The sequence below is a fragment of the Setaria viridis genome, chromosome 3 (genome assembly GCF_005286985.2).
Source record: "Setaria viridis chromosome 3, Setaria_viridis_v4.0, whole genome shotgun sequence".
Classification (NCBI taxonomy): domain Eukaryota; kingdom Viridiplantae; phylum Streptophyta; class Magnoliopsida; order Poales; family Poaceae; genus Setaria; species Setaria viridis.
In genome coordinates this window covers 21,099-39,551 of record NC_048265.2, presented here as the reverse complement: position 1 = coordinate 39,551, position 18,453 = coordinate 21,099, and the positions used below count along the sequence as shown (strand labels likewise).

Sequence of the window (18,453 nt, the reverse complement as noted above, 5' to 3'; positions counted from 1 at the left end):
GAAAATGGCCTCCAGACCTATTTTCGGCCAAGAAAACATCTCCTATAGGTCACGAGAGCCCCAAAACGGCCACACCATCACCGAGGTCGAAAACATAGGGGGTGGTACGAAGCTGTGAAAATGGCCTCCTAACCCGTTTTCGGCCAAGAAAACATGCGGCAACCGGTGTCGAAACGTAAGGGATGGTCCGAAGCAGTAAAAATGGGCTCTGGACCCGTGTTCGGCCAAGAAAACGTGTGCTATAGATCACGGGAGCCACAAAACGGCCACACGGGCCACCGGGTCGAAAACGTGGGCGATGGTCCGAAGCCATGAAAATCACTTCTAGACCCATTTTCGGCCAAGAAAATGTCTCACATAGGTCACGGTAGCCCCAAAATGGCCACACCGCCCACTAGGGTCGAAAACATGGGGTATGGTCCAAATCCGTGAAAATGGGTTCACAACCCGTTTTCAGCCAAGAAAACATCTCCTATAGGTCACGAGAGCCCCAAAACGGCCACACCGGACACCGACGTCCAAAACGTGGGGATGGTACAAAGCCGTGAAAATGGCCTCCGGACCCGTTTTCGGCCAAGAAAACGTGTGCTATAGGTTACGGTAGCCCGAAAACGGCCACACCGGTAACCTGGGTCGAAAACGTGGGGCCTAGTCTGAAGCCATGAAAATAGCCTCCGGACCCCTTTTCAGCAAAGAAAACGTGTGCTATAGGTCATGGCAGCCCTAAACCGGTCACACCGGCAACCAGTGTCGAAAACGTGGGGGATGGTCCGAAGCCGTAAAAATAGCCTCCGAACCCATGTTCGGCCAAGAAAACGTGTGCTATAGGTCACGGGAGCTGAAAATAGCCACACCGGCAACCAATGTCGAAAACGTGGGGGATGGTCCGAAGCCAAACAAAAAAGGCCTCCGAACTCGTGTTCGGCCAAGAAAACGTGTACAATAGGTCACGGAAGCCACAAAACGGCCACACGGGCCACCGGGGTCGAAAATTGTGGCGATGGTCCGAAGCTGTGAAAATCGCCTCCGGACCCGTTTTCGGCCAAGCAAATGCATGACATAGGTCACGGTAGCCCCAAAACGGCCACACCGGCCACTAGGGTCGAAAACATGTGTGATGGTCCAAATCCGTGAAAATGGCCTCAAAACCCGTTTACATCCAAGAAAACATCTCCTATATGTCACGAGAGCCCCAAAATGGCCACACCGACCACCAACGTCGAAAACGTGGGGGATGGTACAAAGCCGTGAAAATGGCCTCCGGACCCGTTTTCGACCAAGAAAAGGTGTGCTATAGGTTATGGGAGCCCGAAAATGGCCACACCGGTAACCTGGGTCGAAAACGTGGGGCCTGGTCCGAAGCTGTGAAAATGGACTCCGGACCCCTTTTCAGCAAAGAAAATGTGTGCTATAGGTCACGGGAGCCCTAAACCGGCCACACCGGCAACCAGTGTCGAAAATGTGCGGGATGGTCCGAAGCCGTAAAAATAGCCTCCGGACCCATGTTCGGCCAAGAAAACGTGTGCTATAGGTCACAAGAGCCCCAAAACGGCCACACGGGCCACCGGGGTCGAAAACGAGGGCAATGGTCCGAAGTCGTGAAAGTCACCTACGGACCCGTTTTCGGCCAAGAAAACGTGTGCTATAGGTCACGGGATCCCGAAAATAACCACACTGGCAACAAATGTTGAAAACGTGGGGCATGGTCCGAAGCCGTAAAAATAGCCTCCGAACTCGTGTTTGGCCAAGAAAACGTGTGCTATAGGTCACAGGAGCCCCAAAACGGCCACATGGGCCACCGGGGTCGAAAACGTGGGCGATGGTCCGAAGCTGTGAAAATCGCCTCCGGACCCGTTTTCGGCCAAGAAAACGTGTGCCATAGGTCACGGTTGCCCCAAAACGGCTACACCGGCCACCAGAGTCAAAAACGTGGGGATGGTCTAAAACCGTGAAATTTGCCTCCGGACCTGTTTTCGGCCAAGAAAACGTGTGCTATAGGTCACGGGAGCCCCAAAACGGCCACACGAGCCACCGGGGTTGAAAACGTGGTCGATGGTCCGAAGCCGTGAACATGGCCTCCGGACCCGTTTTCGGCCAAGAAAACGTGTGCCATAGGTCACGGTAGCCCCAAAACGGCTACACCGGCCACTGAGGTCGAAAACGTGGGGGATGGTACGAGGCCGTGAAAATCACCTCCGGACATGTTTTCGGCGAAGAAAACATGTGCTATAGTTCACGGGAGCCCTCAAACGGCCTCACCGTCAACCGGTGTCGAAAACGTGGGGGATGGTCTAAAGCCGTGAAAATGGCCTCCGGACCCGTTTTCGGTCAAGAAAACGTGAAGTCACGGGAGCCCCAAAACGGCCACAAAGGGCACCGGGGTTGAAAACATGGGAGATGGTACTAAGCCGTGAAAATGGCCTCTGGACCTGTTTTCGGCTAAGAAAACATGTGCTATAGTTCACGGGAGCCCTAAAACGGCCACACCGGCAACCGGTGTCGAAAACGTGGGGGTTGGTCCAAAGCCGTAAAAATGGCCTTCGAACTCGTGTTCGGCCCAGAAAACGTGTGCTATAGGTCACGGGACCCTGAAAATGGCCAAACCAGCAATCGGTGTCGAAAATGTGGGGGATGGTTCGATGGTGTGAAAATGGCCTCCGGATCCATTTTCGGCCCAGAAAACATTTGCTAAGGTCACGGGAGCCCTAAAACAGCCATACCGGCAATCGGTGTCAAAAACATGGTGGATGGTCTGATGCCGTGAAGATATCCTCCGGACCTGTGTTCTGCCAAGAAAACATTTGCTATCGGTCACGGGAGCCCAAAAACAGCCACCCCGGCAACCGGCGTCGAAAACGTGGGAAATGGACCGAAGTAGTAAAAATGGGCTCCGGACCCGTGTTCGGCGAAGAAAACGTGTGCTATAGATCACGGGAGCCACAAAACGGCCGCACGGGCCACCGGGGTCGAAAACGTGGGGGATGGTCCAAATCCATGAAAATTGCCTCACAACCCGTTTTCAGCCAAGAAAACGTCCAACATAGGTCACGAGAGCCGCAAAACGGTCACACCGGCCACCAACGTCGACAACGCGGGGGATGGTCCGAATCCGTGAAAATGGCCTCCAGACCTGTTTTAAGCCAAGAAAACATCTCCTATAGGTCACGAGAGCCCTAAAACGGCCACACCGGCACCGGGGTCGAAAACGTGGGGGGTGGTACGAAGCCGTGAAAATGGCTTCCGAACCCGTTTTCGGCCAAGAAAACATGCGGGAGCCTTAAAACGGCCACACCGGCAACCGGTGTCAAAAATGTGGGGGATGGTCTGAAGCCGTAAAAATGTCTTACGGACCGGTGTTCGGCAAAGGAAACGTGTGTTATAGGTCACAGGAGCCCGAAAACGGCCACACCGGCCACCGGGGTCGAAAACGTGGGCGACGGTCCGAAGCCGTGAAAATCGCCTCCGGACCCATTTTGAGCCAAGAAAACGTCTAACATAGGTCACGGTAGCCCCAAAACAGCCACACCGGCCACCAGGGTCGAAAACATAGGGGATGGTCCGAATTCGTGAAAATGGCATCGGGACCCGTTTTCGGCCAAGAAAACATCTCCTGTAGGTCACGGGATCCCCAAAACGGCCGCACCGGCCACCGAGGTCAAAAACGTGGGGTATGGTCCGAAGCAGTAAAAATGGCCTCCGGACTCGTGTTCAGCCAAGAAAACGTGTGCTATAGGTCATGGGACGGCCCCTTGGGCCACCGGGGTCAAAAACATGGGGGCTGGTCCGAAGCCGTGAAAATGGCCTCCAAACCCGTTTTCGGCCAAGAAAACATGCGGGAGCCCTAAAATGGCCACAACGGCAACCGGTGTCGAAAACGTGGGGGATGGTCTAAAGCCGTAAAAATGTCTTACGGACCCATGTTCGGCCAAGGAAACGTGTGCTATAGGTCACGGGAGCCCGAAAACGGCCACACCGGACCCCAGGGTTGAAAACGTGGGCGATGGTCCGAAGCCGTGAAAATCGCCTCTGGACCTGTTTTCAGCCAAGAAAACATGTGCTATAGTTCATGGGAGCCCTCCAACGGCCACACCGGCAACCGGGGTCGAAAGCGTGGGCGACGGTCCGAAGCCGTGAACATCGCCTCCGGACCCATTTCCAGCCAAGAAAACGTGTGCCATAGGTCACGGTAGCCCCAAAACGGCTACACCGGCCACCGAGGTCGAAAACGTGGGGGATGGTACGAAGCCGTGAAAATCACCTCCGGACACGTTTTCGGCGAAGAAAACATGTGCTATAGTTCACGGGAGCCCTCAAACGGCCACACCGGCAACCGGTGTCGAAAACGTGGGGGATGGTCTGAAGCCGTAAAAATGGCCTCCGAACTCGAGTTCGGCCAAGAAAACTAGTGCTATAGGTCACGGGAGCACCAAAACGGCCACACGGGCCACCGGGGTTGAAAACGTGGGTGATGGTTCGAAGCCGTGAAAATCACCTGCGGACCCATTTTCGGCCAAGAAAACGTGTGCTATAGGTCACGGGAGCCCGAAAATAGCCACACTGGCAACCAATGTCGCAAACGTGGGGGATGGTCTGAAGCCAAAAAAAAGGTCTTTGAACTCATGTTCGGCCAAGAAAACGTGTACTATAGGTCACGGAAGCCACAAAACGGCCACACGGGCCACCGGGGTCGAAAACGCGGGCGATGGTCTGAAGCTGTGAAAATTGCCTCCAGACCCGTTTTCGGCCAAGAAAACGTGTGCCATAGGTCACGGTATCCCCAAAACGGCTACACCGGCCACAGGAGTAGAAAATGTGGGGATGGTCTGAAACCGTGAAAATGGCCTCCGGACCTGTTTTCGACCAAGAAAACTTGTGCTATAGGTCACGGGAGCCCCAAAACGGCCACACGAGCCACCGGGGGTCGAAAACGTGGTCGATGGTCCGAAGCCGTGAACATGGCCTCCGGACCCATTTTCGGCCAAGAAAACGTGTGCCATAGGTGACGGTAACCCCAAAACAGCTACACCGGCCACCGAGGTCGAAAACGTGGGGGATGGTACGAAGTCGTGAAAAACACCTCCGGACATGTTTTCGGCGAAGAAAACATGTGCTATAGTTCACGGGAGCCCTCAAATGGCCACACCGGCAACCGGTGTCGAAAACGTGCAGCATGGTCTAAAGCCGTGAAAATGGCCTCCGGACCCGTTTTCGGCCAAGAAAACGTGTGCTATAGGTCACGGGAGCCCCAAAGCGGCCGCACAGGCCACCGGGGTTGAAAACATGGGAGATGGTATGAAGCCGTGAAAATGGCCTCCGGACCCGTTTTCGGCTAAGAAAAAACATGTGCTATAGTTCACGGGAGCCCTACAACGGCCACACCGACAACCGGTGTCGAAAACGTGGGGGATGGTCCAAAGCTGTAAAAATGGCCTCCGAACTCGTGTTCGGCCAAGAAAACGTGTGCTATAGGTCACGGGAGCCTGAAAATGGTCAAACCAGCAATCGGTGTCAAAACGTGGGTGACGGTCCGAAGCCGTGAATATCGCCTCCGGATCCATTTTCGGCCAAGAAAACGTTTGACATAGGTCACGGTAGCCCCAAAACAGCCACACCGGCCACCAGGGTCGAAAACGTGGGGATGGTCCGAATCCGTGAAAATGGCTTCCAGGCCTGCTTTCGGCCATGAAAATGTGTGCTATAGGTTACGGGAGCCCGAAAATGCCCACACTGGCAACCTGGGTCGAAAACGTGGGGGCTGGTCCGAAGCTGTGAAAATGGCCTCCGGAACCCTTTTCAGCCAAGAAAACGTGTGCTATAGGTCATGGGAGCCCGAAAATGGCCAAACCAGCAATCGGTGTCGAAAACGTGGGGGATGGGTCGATGCTATGAAAATGGCCTCTGGACCCGTTTTCGGCCAAGAAAACATTTGCTAAGGTCACGGGAGCCCTAAAACAGCCATACCGGCAATCGGTGTCAAAAACGTGGTGGATGGTCTGATGCCGTAAAAATATCCTCCGGACCCGTGTTCTGCCAAGAAAACATTCGCTATCGGTCACGGGAGCCCTAAAACGTGGGGGATGGTCCGAAGCAGTAAAAATGGGCTCCGGACCCATGTCCGGCTAAGAAAACGTGTGCTATAGAAAACGGGAGCCACAAAATGGCCGCACGGGCCACCGGGGTCGAAAACGTGGGGGATGGTCCAATTCCATGAAAATCGCCTCACAACCCGTTTTTAGCCAAGAAAACGTCCAACATAGGTTACGAGAGCCGCAAAACAGTCACACCGGCCACCGACGTCGAAAACGTGGTGGATGGTCTGAATCCGTGAAAATGGCCTCGAGACCTGTTTTCGACCAAGAAAACATCTCCTATAGGTCACGAGAGCCCCAAAACGGCCGCACCGGCACCGAGGTTGAAAACGTGGGGGTGGTACAAAGCCGTGAAAATGGCCTCCGAACCCGTTTTCGGCCAAGAAAACATGCGAGAGCCCTAAAACGGCCACACCGGCAACGAGTGTCAAAAACGTGGGGGATGGTCTGAAGCCGTAAAAATGTCTACGGACCCATGTTCGGCAAAGGAAACCTGTGCTATAGGTCACGGGAGCCCGAAAACGGCCACACCGGCCACCGAGGTCGAAAACGTGGGCGACGGTTTGAAGCTGTGAAAATCGCCTCCGGAGCCGTTTTTAGCCAAGAAAACGTCTAACATAGGTCACGGTAGCCCCAAAACAGCCACACCGGCCACCAGGGTCGAAAACGTAGGGGATGGCCCGAATCCGTGAAAATGGCCTCGGGACCCGTTTTCGGCCAAGAAAACATCTCCTGTAGGTCCCAGGAGCCCCAACACGGCCGCACCGGCCACCGAGGTCGCGTCGGGTATGGTCCGAAGCAGTAAAAATGGCCTCCGGACTCGTGTTCGGCCAAGAAAACGTGTGCGATAGGTCACGGGACGGCCCCTTGGGCCACCGGGGTCGAAAACATGGGGGCTGGTCCGGAGCCGTGAAAATGGCCTCCAAACCCGTTTTCGGCCAAGAAAACATGCGGGAGCCCTAAAAGAGCCACACCGGCAACTGGTGTCGAAAACGTGGGGGATGGTCTGAAGCCGTAAAAATGTCTTACGGACCCGTATTCGGCCAAAGAAACGTGTGCGATAGGTCACGGGAGCCCAACAATGGCCACACCAGCAACCAGGGTCGAAAACGTGGGCGACAGTACGAAGCCGTGAAAATCGCCTCCGGACCTGTTTTCAGCCAAGAAAACGTCTAACATAGGTCACGGTAGCCCCAAAACAGCCACACCGGCCACAGGGGTCGAAAACGTGGGGGATGGTCCGAATCCGTGAAAATGGCCTCGGGACCCGTTTTCGGCCAAGAAAACATCTCCTGTTGGTCACGGGAGCCCCAAAACGGCCACACCAGCAACCGGTGTCGAAAACGTGGGGGATGGTCCGAAGCAGTAAAAATGGGCTCCGGACCCGTGTTCGGCCAAGAAAACGTGTGCTATAGGTCACGGGAGCCACAAAACGGCACCACGGGCCACCGGGGTCGAAAACGTGGGCGATGGTTCGAAGCCGTGAAAATCGCTTCCGGACCCATTTTCAGCCAAGAAAATGTCTCACATAGGTCACGGTAGCCCCAAAACGGCCACACCGGCCACTAGGGTCGAAAAGTTGGGGGATGGTACAAAGCCGTGAAAATGGCCTCACAACGCGTTTCAGCCAAGAAAACATCTCCTATAGGTCACGAGAGCCCCAAAAGCCCCAAAACGGCCACACCGGCCACCGATGTCGAAAACGTGGGGGATGGTACAAAGCCGTGAAAATGGCCTCCGGACCAGTTTTCGGCCAAGGAAACGTGTGCTATAGGTGACGGTAGCACGAAAACGGTGACACCGGTAACCTAGGTCGAAAATGTGGGGCCTGGTCTGAAGCTATGAAAATAGCCTCCTGACCCCTTTTCAGCAAAGAAGACGTGTCCTATAGGTCACGGGAGCCCTAAACCGGTCACACCGGCAACCAGTGTCGAAAACGTGGGGGATGGTCCGAAGCCGTAAAAATAGCCTCCGAACCCATGTTCGGCCAAGAAAATGTGTGCTATAGGTCACGGGAGCCCCAAAACGGCCACACGGGCCACCGGGGTCGAAAACGTGGGCGATGGTCCGAAGCCGTGAACATCGCCTCTGGACCCGTTTTCGGCCAAGAAAACGTGTGCCATAGGTCACGGTAGCCCCATAACGGCTATACCGGCCACCGAGGTCGAAAACGTGGGGGATGGTACGAAGCCGTGAAAATCACAACCGGACACGTTTTCGGCGAAGAAAACATGTGCTATAGTTCACGGGAGCCCTCAAACGACCACACCGGCAACCGGTGTCGAAAACGTGGGGGATGGTCTAAAGCCGTAAAACTGGCCTCCGAACTCGAGTTCGGCCAAGAAAACTTGTGATATAGGTCACGGGAGCACCAAAACGGCCACACGGGACACTGGGGTCGAAAACGTGGGGGTTGGTCCGAAGCCGTGAAAATCGCCTTCAGACCCATTTTCAGCCCAGAAACAGTTGCCCCAAAACGGCCACGCGGGCCACCAGGGTTGAAAACATGGATGATGGTCTGAATCCGTGAAATGGCCTCGGGACCCGTTTTCGGACGGAAAAACATATGCTATAGGTCATGGGAGCCCCAAAACGGCCACACCAGCCATCGGGGTTGAAAATGTGGGGGATGGTCCGAAGCCGTGAATATGGCCTCAAGAACCGTTTTCGGCCAAGAAAATGTGTGCTATAGGTCACGGGAGCCCCAAAACGGCCACACCGGCCACTGGGGTTGAAAACGTGGGCGATGGTGCGAAGCCGTGAAAATCGCCTCCGGACCCGTTTTTGGCCAAGAAAACGTCTGACATAGGTCACGGTAGCCCCAAAACAGCCACACTGGCCACCAGGGTCGAAAACGTGGGGATGCTCCGAATCCGTGAAATTGGCTTCCGAGCCGGTTTCGGCCATGAAAACGTGTGCTATAGGTTATGGGAGCCCGAAAATGGCCACACTGGCAACCTAGGTCAAAAACGTGTGGGCTGGTCCGAAGCTGTGAAAATGGCCTCCGGAACCCTTTTGAGCCAAGAAAACGTGTGCTATAGGTCATGGGAGCCCGAAAATGGCCGAACCAGCAATTGGTGTCGAAAACGTGGGGTATGGTTCCATGCCGTGAAAATGGCCTCCGGACCCATTTTCGGCCAAGAAAACGTGTGCTATAGGTCACGGGAGCCCTAAAACAGCCATACCGGCAATCGGTGTCGAAAACGTGGTGGATGGTCCGATGCCGTGAAAATATCCTCTGGACCTGTGTTCGGCCAAGAAAATGTGTGCTATAGGTCACAGGAGCCCGAAAATGGCCGCACTGGCCACTGGGGTTGAAAACGTGGAGGATGGTCCGAAGCCGTGAAAATCGCCTTCGGACCCGTGTTCGGCCAAGAAACCATCTCCTATAGGTCACGGGAGCCCCAAAACAGCCACACCGGCCACCGGGGTCGAAAACTTTGGGGATGGTACGTACGAAGCCATGAAAAAAGCCTCTGGACCCGTTTTCGGACAAGAAAGCATGTGCTATAGGTCGCGGGAGCCCTAAAACGGCAACAGCGGCAACCGGTGTCGAAAACGTGGGGTACGGTCCGAAGTAGTAAAAATGGCCTCCGGATCCGTGTTCGGCCACGAAAACGTGTGCTATAGGTCACGGGAGCCCCAAAACGGCCGCACGGGTCAAAAATGTGGGGGATGGACCAAAGACGTGAAAATGTCCTCCGGACACGATATTTTCCGCGAAAACGTGTGCTATAGGTCATGGGAGCCCGAAAACAATGATACCGACCACTGGGGTCGTAAACGTGAAAAAGGCCTCCAGACATGTTTTCGGCCACGAAAACGTGTGCTATAGGTCACAGAAGCTCGAAAACAGCGACACCGGCCACCGAGGTTGAAAACGTGGTGGATGGACCGAAGACGTTAAAATGGTCCCCAGACGCAATTTCGGCCAGGAAACGTGTGCTATAGGTCACGGAAGCCCTAAAACAGTGACACCAACCATCGGGTCGAAAACGTCAAAGTGGCCTCTGGACGCGTTTTCGGCCATGAAAACCTGCACTACAGGTCACAGCAGACCGAAAACAGCGACGTCGGCCACCGGAGTCGAAAACGTGGGTGATGGACCGAAGACGTGAAAATGGCATCCGGACGCATTTTCGACCATGAAAACGTGTGCTATAGGTCACGGGAACCCGAAAATAGCAACACCGAACATCGGGGTTGAAAACGTGAAAATGGCCAATGGACGCGTTTTCGGACCCGAAAACGTGTGATATAAGTCACGAAAGCCCAAAAACTGCGACGCCGACCACCGGGGTCGAAAACGTGGGGGATGGACCGAAGACGTTAAAATGGCCTCCGGACGCGTTTTCAGCCAGGAAAATGTCTGCTATAGGTCATGGGAACCCGAAAATAGTGACACCGGCCACCGGGGTCGAAAACGTGGGGGGTGAAACGAAGATGAGAAAATGGCGTCCAGAGGCGTTTTTGGCTACGAAAACGTGTGTTATAGACCACGGAAGCCCGAAAAGAGCGACACCGACCACCTAGGACGAAAACGTGAAAATGACCTCCAGACGCGTTTTCAGCCAACAAAACGTGTGCTATAGGTCACGGAAAACTGGAAACAGCGACATCGGCCATCGGGGTCGAAAACGTGGGGGATGGACCGCAGACGTAAAAATAGCCTTCGGACGCATATTCGGCCACGAAAACGTGTGCTATAGGTCACGGAAGTCCAAAAACAGGGACACCGAGGTCGAAAATGTAGGTGGTGGACCGAAGATGTTACAATGGTCTCCAGACGCATTTTCGGCCTCGAAAATGTCTGCTATCGGTCGCGGGAGCCCAAAAACTGCGACACCGGCCACCGGGGTCGAAAATGTGGCGAATGAATCGAAGATGGGAAAATGGACTCGGACGCGTTTTCGGTCATGAAAACTCGTGCTATAGGTCAGGGAAGACCAAAAATAGCGACACTGACCATCGGGTCAAAAATGTGAAAGTGGCCTCCGGATGCATTTTTGGCCTTGAAAACGTGTGCTATAGGTCATGGCAGACCAAAAACAGCGACGCCGGCCACCGGAGTCGAAAACGTGGGTGATGGACCGAAGTCGTGAAAATGGCATCCGGATGCGTTTTCAGACACGAAAACGTGTGCTATAGGTCATGGAAGCCCAAAAACAACGACACCGGCCACCGGGGTCGAAAACGTGGGGGATGGACCGAAGATGTTAAAAAGGTATGTGAACGTGTGTTCGGCTAGGAAAACGTGTGCTATAGGTTGCGGGAGCCCGAAAACAGCGACACCGGCCACCGGGGTCGAAAACGTGGGGGATGAACCAAAAACGTGAAAATGGCATCCGGACAAAATGTGTTGACGCAAAATCCTAGCAGTGGTGGACCCTGCATCAGCACATGAGGACCTGGGAGATCTACTTAACTCCAGTGCAGAATCCAAATCGGCGCGCGTGGTGTGCGCGGGCATGCTAGTCAGTTTGACCATTCAACTGACAAGGAGATGTTAGTCATTGTGAAGTCCGAGGCAACTGGCAGATCAGGCCGATATAATCCTGGCACAGTAGCGATAATGGTGCAACAAAATAAATCATGACAAATATGTCGGTTGTGAAGCCGATTCTAGTATCTTGATGAATGTGAGTGATTCATCGGCCATCCAGCTGATTTAATATATTTTGCGATAACCATCGGCCAGGCGGCCGATAGAAAAAAGGATGTTGTTGAGATGTTGCTCTATCATAGCTGGAGCCACAAGCCGATGAGATCTAAACTAAACTCACCAGGGTCGAAAACGAGGGGGATGGTTCGAAGCCGTGAAAATCGCCTTCAGACCCGTTTTCAGCCTAGAAACGGTAGCCCCAAAATGGCCACACGGGCCACCAGGGTTGAAAATGTGAAGGATGGTCCAAATCTGTGAAAATGGCCTCTTGACTCGTTTTTGGCCGGGAAAATGTCTGTTATAGGTCACGGGAGCCCGAAAACAGCCACACCGACCACCGGGGTTGAAAACGTGGGCGATGGTCCGAAACCGTGAAAATCGCCTCCGGACCTGTTTTCGGCCAAGAAAACGTTTGACATAGGTCACAGTAGCCCCAAAACGGCCACACCAGCCACCAGGGTCGAAAACGTGGGGGATAGTCCGAATCCGTGAAAATGGCCTCACAACCCGTTTTCGGCCAAGATAACATCTCCTATAGGTCACGAGAGCCCCAAAATGGCCACACCGGCCACCAACGTCGAAAACGTGGGGGATGGTACAAAGTCGTGAAAATGGCCTCGGGACCCGTTTTCACCCAAGAAAAGGTGTGCTATAGGTTACGGGAGCCCGAAAACAGCCACACCGGCAACCTGGGTCGAAAACGAGGGCCCTAGTCCAAAGCCGTGAAAATGGCCTCCGGACCCCTTTTCAGCAAAGAAAACGTGTGCTATAGGTCACGGGAGCCCTAAACCGGCCACACCGGCAACCGGTGTCGAAAACGTGGGGGATGGTCCGAAACCGTAAAAATGGCCTCCGGACCTATGTTCGGCCAAGAAAACGTGTGCTATAGGTCACGGGAGCCCAAACATAGCCACACCGGCAACCAATGTTGAAAACGTGGGGGATGGTCCGAAGCTGTGAAAATCGCCTCTGGACCCGTTTTGGGCTAAGAAAACGTGTGCCATAGGTCACGGTAGCCCCAAAACGGCTACACCGGCCACCAAACTCAAAAATGTGGGGATGGTTCGAAACCGTGAAAATGGCCTCCGGACCTATTTTCGGCCAAGAAAACATGTGACATAGGTCACGGGAGCCCCAAAACAGCCACACGAGCCACCGGTGTCGAAAACGTGGTCAATGGTCCGAAGCTGTGAACATCGCCTCTGGACCCGTTTTCAGCCAAGAAAACGTGTGCCATAGGTCACGATAGCCCCAAAACGGCTACACCGGCCACCGAGGTCGAAAACGTGGGGATGGTACGAAGCCGTGAAAATCGCCTCCGGACATGTTTTCGACGAAGAAAACATGTGTTATAGGTCACGAGAGCCCTAAAATGGCCACACCGGCAACCGGTGTCGAAAACGTGGGGGATGGTCTAAAGCCGTGAAAATGGCCTCCGGACCCGTTTTCGGCCATGAAAATGTGTGCTATAGGTCAAGGGAGCCCCAAAACGGCCACACGGGCCACCAGGGTAAAAAACGTGGGATATGGTCCGAAGCTGTGAAATCGCCTCCGGACCCGTTTTCAGCTAAGAAAACGTGTGGTATAGGTTACGGGAGCCAAAAACGGCCACACCGGCAACAAGTGTCGAAAACATGGGGGATGGTCCGAAGCCGTGAAAGAGGCCTCTGGACCCCTTTTCAGCAAAGAAAACGTGTGCGATAGGTCACGGGAGCCCTAAACCGGCCACACCGGCAACCTTGGATGAAAATGTGGGGGATGGTCCAAAGCAGTAAAAATGGCCTCCGGACCCGTTTGCGACCCAGAAAACATGAGCTATAGGTCACGGGAGCCCCAAAACGGCCAGATGGTCGAAAACGTGGGCGATGGTCCAAAGCCGTGAAAATCGACTCCGGACCCGATTTCAGCCAAGAAAACGTTTGACATAGGTCACGGTAGCCCCAAAACGGCCACACCAGTCACCATGGTCGAAAACGTGGGGATGGTCTGAAACCGTAAAAATATCTTATGGACCCGTGTTCGGCCAAGAAAACGTGTGCTATAGGTCACGGGAGCCCGAAAACGGCCACATCGGCCACCGGGATCGAAAACATGGGGGTGGTCCGAAGCCGTGAAAATAGCCTCCGGACCCGTTTTTGCCCAAGAAAACGTGTGCTATAGGTCACGGAGTCCGAAAACAGCCACACCAGCAACCGATGTCGAAACCGTGGGGATGGTCTGAAGCCGTGAAAATGGTCTCCGGACCCGTTTTCGGCCAAGAAAACGTTTGCTATAGGTTACGGGAGCCCGAAAACAGCCACATCAGCAACCTGGGTCGAAAACGTGGGGGCTAGTCCGAAACCGTGAAAATGACCTCCGGACCCATTTTCAGCCAAGAAAACGTGTGCTATATAGGTCACGGGAGCTCGAAAATTACCCCGAAATATGCCGAAATCTATCTTGACCGTACTGTATGCTTCCTTGGAGTACCCAAGACAATTATTTCCGATTCGTTAAGTCCCATCCACCTTTTTCTTCTCTCCTAAGGGACCGCTTGGTCCCCTAACTTATTTTTAGCACCTGTCACGTCGAATATTTAGATACTAATTAGGAGTATTATATGTAGACTATTTACAAAACCTATTACACAGCTGGAGGCTAAACGGCGAGACGAATCTATTAAGCCTAATTAGTTCATGATTTGATAATGTGATGCTACAGTAAACATTTGCTAATGATGGATTAATTAGGTTTAATGGATTCATCTCGTCGCCCTCGGGACGGCTGCCCCTGGATCCGTCGCCTCCCGCCTAGCTCCCCGCCGTCTTGGACCGGCCGCCGCGGGGGCCTTGCAGCCTCTGGAGTTACCCTCCTCCCCCTGTCGTTGGCCTCGTGGTTGCGGCGATGTGGGGCTCCAGGGCTGCTCTCATGCCGGCGGCGCTGCTGATGCTTCTGGTGTCGCCGGCGCTGCTGCTGCTGCTGCTGTCGCCTGCGGCCTCGGATACGTACGAGCAGGAGACCCGCCGGATGTTCGTGCAGTGGAAGGCCAAGTACAAGATTACCTATAAATACGCCGGCGAAGAGGAGTGCCGGTACGCGTTGTTCAAGGACACCCGCCGCACCGTCGCCCGGCACAACGCCGCCGGGGTGACCACATCCGGCCTCAACGGCCTCAGCGCCCACGCCATGGAGGAGATCTTCCGTGGGCACAGGGTCCGGATGGGGGAGGGATCGTACGAGGAGGAGACCCGCCGGATGTTCGTGGGGTGGAAGGCCAAGTACGAGAAGACCTACAGGGACGTCGGCGAGGAGGAGTGCCGGTACAAGTTGTTCAAGGCCAATCGCCGCATCGTCGTCAAGCTCAACGCCGCAGCCGCCGGGGAAACAGCATACGGCCTCAACCAATTCGGCGACCTCACCAACGAGGAGGTCCGCGAATGCTGCGACGGGCGCGGTGGGGAGATAGAGGGAGAGCTCAGCGCCATGTGCCAGGCCGCCGTCGCAGGGTACATGGTCTATGACCGGCTGATTCGCTCCCAGGTAATCATCTCGCTGGTTTTAGTTTCTTTCTGTAATTATGGATTTTTTTTGTCAACCGCAGTAGTTTGGGTATATATCCATATGAACACAAGTAGGGGATGTCTTCTGCCTGCAGATCAAACGGAAAATTGCTGCAGTTTCGAGCACATTTCAATTGTGAACCAGTCTGTAATGGCTTCGTATGTGCAAAGAACCATGTGGCATCTTGAGAATTTTGATTAGTGCCTTGGTGGGTAGACAAGGGAACAATTATCAACCCTTTCATAGATAAACAAATAAAAAGAGACTTAATACAATTTAATTTTTATATTGGTAGGATTTGTTATCTGACTATACAGCATTCTTGAGCTAATGACTAGTATGTGAAGATTTTTGTTAACCTTTGGATATGATTAACCTAGCAGTTCATTTTGTATTACTACTAGTATATGGTAACTGATATACTTTCAATCCCTAGATGGTTTTACCGGAACTTGTTGTATAATTGTGCGATTCTGTTACCGACTGGAGTACAGATTGGAAGAGAAGCAGGGGTTTGGTTTTATGGTCAATGAGTGTTATAGAAAAACATGTCTTTCGAGTGTGTTCATCAAACATGGACATTAAAGTTTCTCAGCATTTGGACTGAGATAAGCTTAGCTGAAGAGGGGTAGTGTGCTAATGGTTGATAAGCTGGTAGATCCAGCCGGTTTTCTCTAATGGATGATCTCACCATCTGCTGTCATTTGACATGATGCTAAATACCCTCGTGGTCTTGGAAACTCTTAAATCTGAATCTCGTGTGGATGTTTCACAATCGTATTGGTAGCAGCGTCTACTGTGCATTGTCATCGCTGACATAAAACCTCCTCGTAATTCTATTCATTTACAAAAACTTGTCTTATATAGGTTTGCCGGTGCATTACTTCGGAGCTGAAACAAACAGAGTCTGGAGGTAGCGCCATTCCTGGAGATGAAGCACACATGCAGATCTGAGCATCACTTCCGTTTGTTGCCGGAGAATTTTAGAATAAAAATGTTGCTAATGTAATATGGTAAATTTGAGATGAAAATATATGCATTTCCAACCTATGATAAAGATTGTTCTGATGTGTGTTTTCGGCTATTTGCTACATCAAACTTGTGCCACCATTGATTTCTTGGCAGTGACAATTCTTGGGCTAATTATAATGTTTACACTATTCGTGCATGAGCTTCTGTTTACATGGTTGACTTCTATCAGACTTTTCTGTAACATTTGTGTAGGTCATTTCATTCTCCCTTCAAAGAACTCTTAAACTATTGCTCGCCACTGGGAAGGGGAGCCTTGGCGCAGCGGTAAAGCTGCTGCCTTGTGACCATGAGGTCACGGGTTCGAGTCCTGGTACCAGCCTCTTGCAGTAATACAGGGAAAGGCTGTGTACAAAAAGACCCTAAGTGGTCGGACCCTTTCCCGGACCTGCGTAAGCGGGAGCTACGTGCACCGGGCTGCTCTTTTTTTTTAGTTTATTTAGAAAAATGTAAACCAACTTGACAAAAGTAACTAATCTCATTTCTTATGAAGACAATTCTAGCTGGCTCGAGTTCAGGCATCAAAGCACCATTCTGACCAAAGAATTCTTATAAGGACAAACTTGTCTTTGAATACAAAACATAAATTTATTTTTTAAAAACATAAACTATCAATCAATTACATAGCTGAACAACCCAGGTGTCTTCTGATTGTTATAATAATTTGTAATTGTCATTTATGAGATTCTGGTGCGTTCATTTGCCATAGTTCAATTTTATTTCATTTAGTTGATCCTTGCCAATATCTGTATCATATAAATATGTCAGTAGATCTGAAATGAGGAGAAACTCTCCATATAAATATGTCATTTCCTCCTTTGCCATGTGAAGGTCAGTTATTGATTAAGTTCAGTAGTTCCCTCATAAGTAGTTTGTTGCAAGTTCTTATTTGGGTATTATTGAACAAGGTTTTTCATGAATTTTTTTGGAAGTTTCATGTTTTTGATATACCTTTCTCTAACTCTTGTTTGTTTAGTATTGAGTGTGGATGCAATTGACATGTCTGGGAAACATGAAGTTGATTTGCATACAAATATCTGGAAGGTAAAATCTTCAGAATTTCATTCATTCCAGTGTGTGTTCCTGCGTTTTAAAACAGTGGCTGCATTTATTGTTACCGTTGCTTATGAGTTGTGATGATTGATGAAGAGACACTACATATGTGGGTATTATTAAGTGATAATGCATACCCTAATTAGTCAGAAGCTAGCGGACAAGATTATGCTGGTTAGTTATTTTCCACATGTTAATGTAGAACTGCAGAGACATGTACTTTTACCAGCTCTGATTTGTATCTTGCTGCAGGATGAACAATGTTTTTCATGTGTACTCCTATGTTTACTATTTTACCAGCAAAAATTGTATTATAATTTCTAAAGATTCTACAGTTGCCTTGCTCTCATGTCTAATATTTTCTCTCTTCTTTTATATCTGTTTAATTAATACAGCTTCGCTTGGATAGGTATGGCCATATCATTGGTACAGAGTAATTGTCTGACCTAGTTGAAAAGGAACATGGGGCTCATCATGATCATGGTATATTCTTCTTCCTCCCTGCAAATGAAAAAAAAACAAAAAAAAAAGACAAAAAAAAAACAAAACATGGAATCATATCAATTGCCATATGATAGAATTTTATCTGCAGTATGTGTGTCCTTTTCTTATTTTCCTCGATGTAGAATGTATATATTCTGCTGTTGTAAATATGCTTAGTTACCAGGCGGTGGTGTTGGGTACCCTAGCCATTCAAGCTTGAACCCGATACCTACCTTTTTCGTACAGTGAGAACTGGAACTGCTAGCTGTTTCCTTTTCCAACAAAAAGAAAGAGAATGTGATATCTTTTAGTAATTTATAATTGAAAGAGAAGCGCACTGTCTGGGAAATCTCAATACAACAATGATGACTAAATTTATTGACCATAGATTTTTGAGCTAGAATATCTCATCTGGTCTTGGGCATGATTTAGTCTGAATGTTTTGTCGAATTGACCAATACACTTTGTTTAGAATAGTTTTTCATAATTTGCCCATTCATTAAAATTTTAAAACAGACCATGGCCATGAGCATCACGATGAACAAAAGAAGCAGGAGCACACCTTCAATGAAGATGCAGAGAAAATGGTTGAGTGTC

The 18,453-nt window shown here is 51.4% G+C and overlaps 1 protein-coding gene and 1 long non-coding RNA gene across 2 annotated transcripts; both read left to right on the top strand.

Moving 5' to 3' along the window:
* Window positions 1-14,493: 14,493 nt before the first annotated feature.
* Window positions 14,494-16,459, top strand: LOC117847983 (uncharacterized). Its single transcript, XM_034729293.2, has 2 exons — window positions 14,494-15,270; window positions 16,159-16,459. The coding sequence occupies exons 1-2, from the start codon at window positions 14,635-14,637 to the stop codon at window positions 16,243-16,245; spliced, it is 723 nt and encodes a 240-aa protein (XP_034585184.1). The 5' UTR covers window positions 14,494-14,634; the 3' UTR covers window positions 16,246-16,459.
* An 830-nt stretch (window positions 16,460-17,289) lies between these two features.
* On the top strand, window positions 17,290-18,453 carry LOC117847984 (uncharacterized). Its single transcript, XR_011897658.1, has 3 exons — window positions 17,290-17,364; window positions 17,769-17,856; window positions 18,373-18,453. It is a non-coding gene; the product is annotated as an uncharacterized lncRNA (long non-coding RNA).

Bases quoted from the DNA above. Each gene is read 5' to 3' on its own strand.
- LOC117847983 (XM_034729293.2), top strand. From the start codon at position 14,635: ATGTGGGGCTCCAGGGCTGCTCTCATGCCGGCGGCGCTGCTGATGCTT. The intron at 15,271-16,158 runs GTAATCATCTCG...TGTCTTATATAG, and splicing joins ACCGGCTGATTCGCTCCCAG to GTTTGCCGGTGCATTACTTC.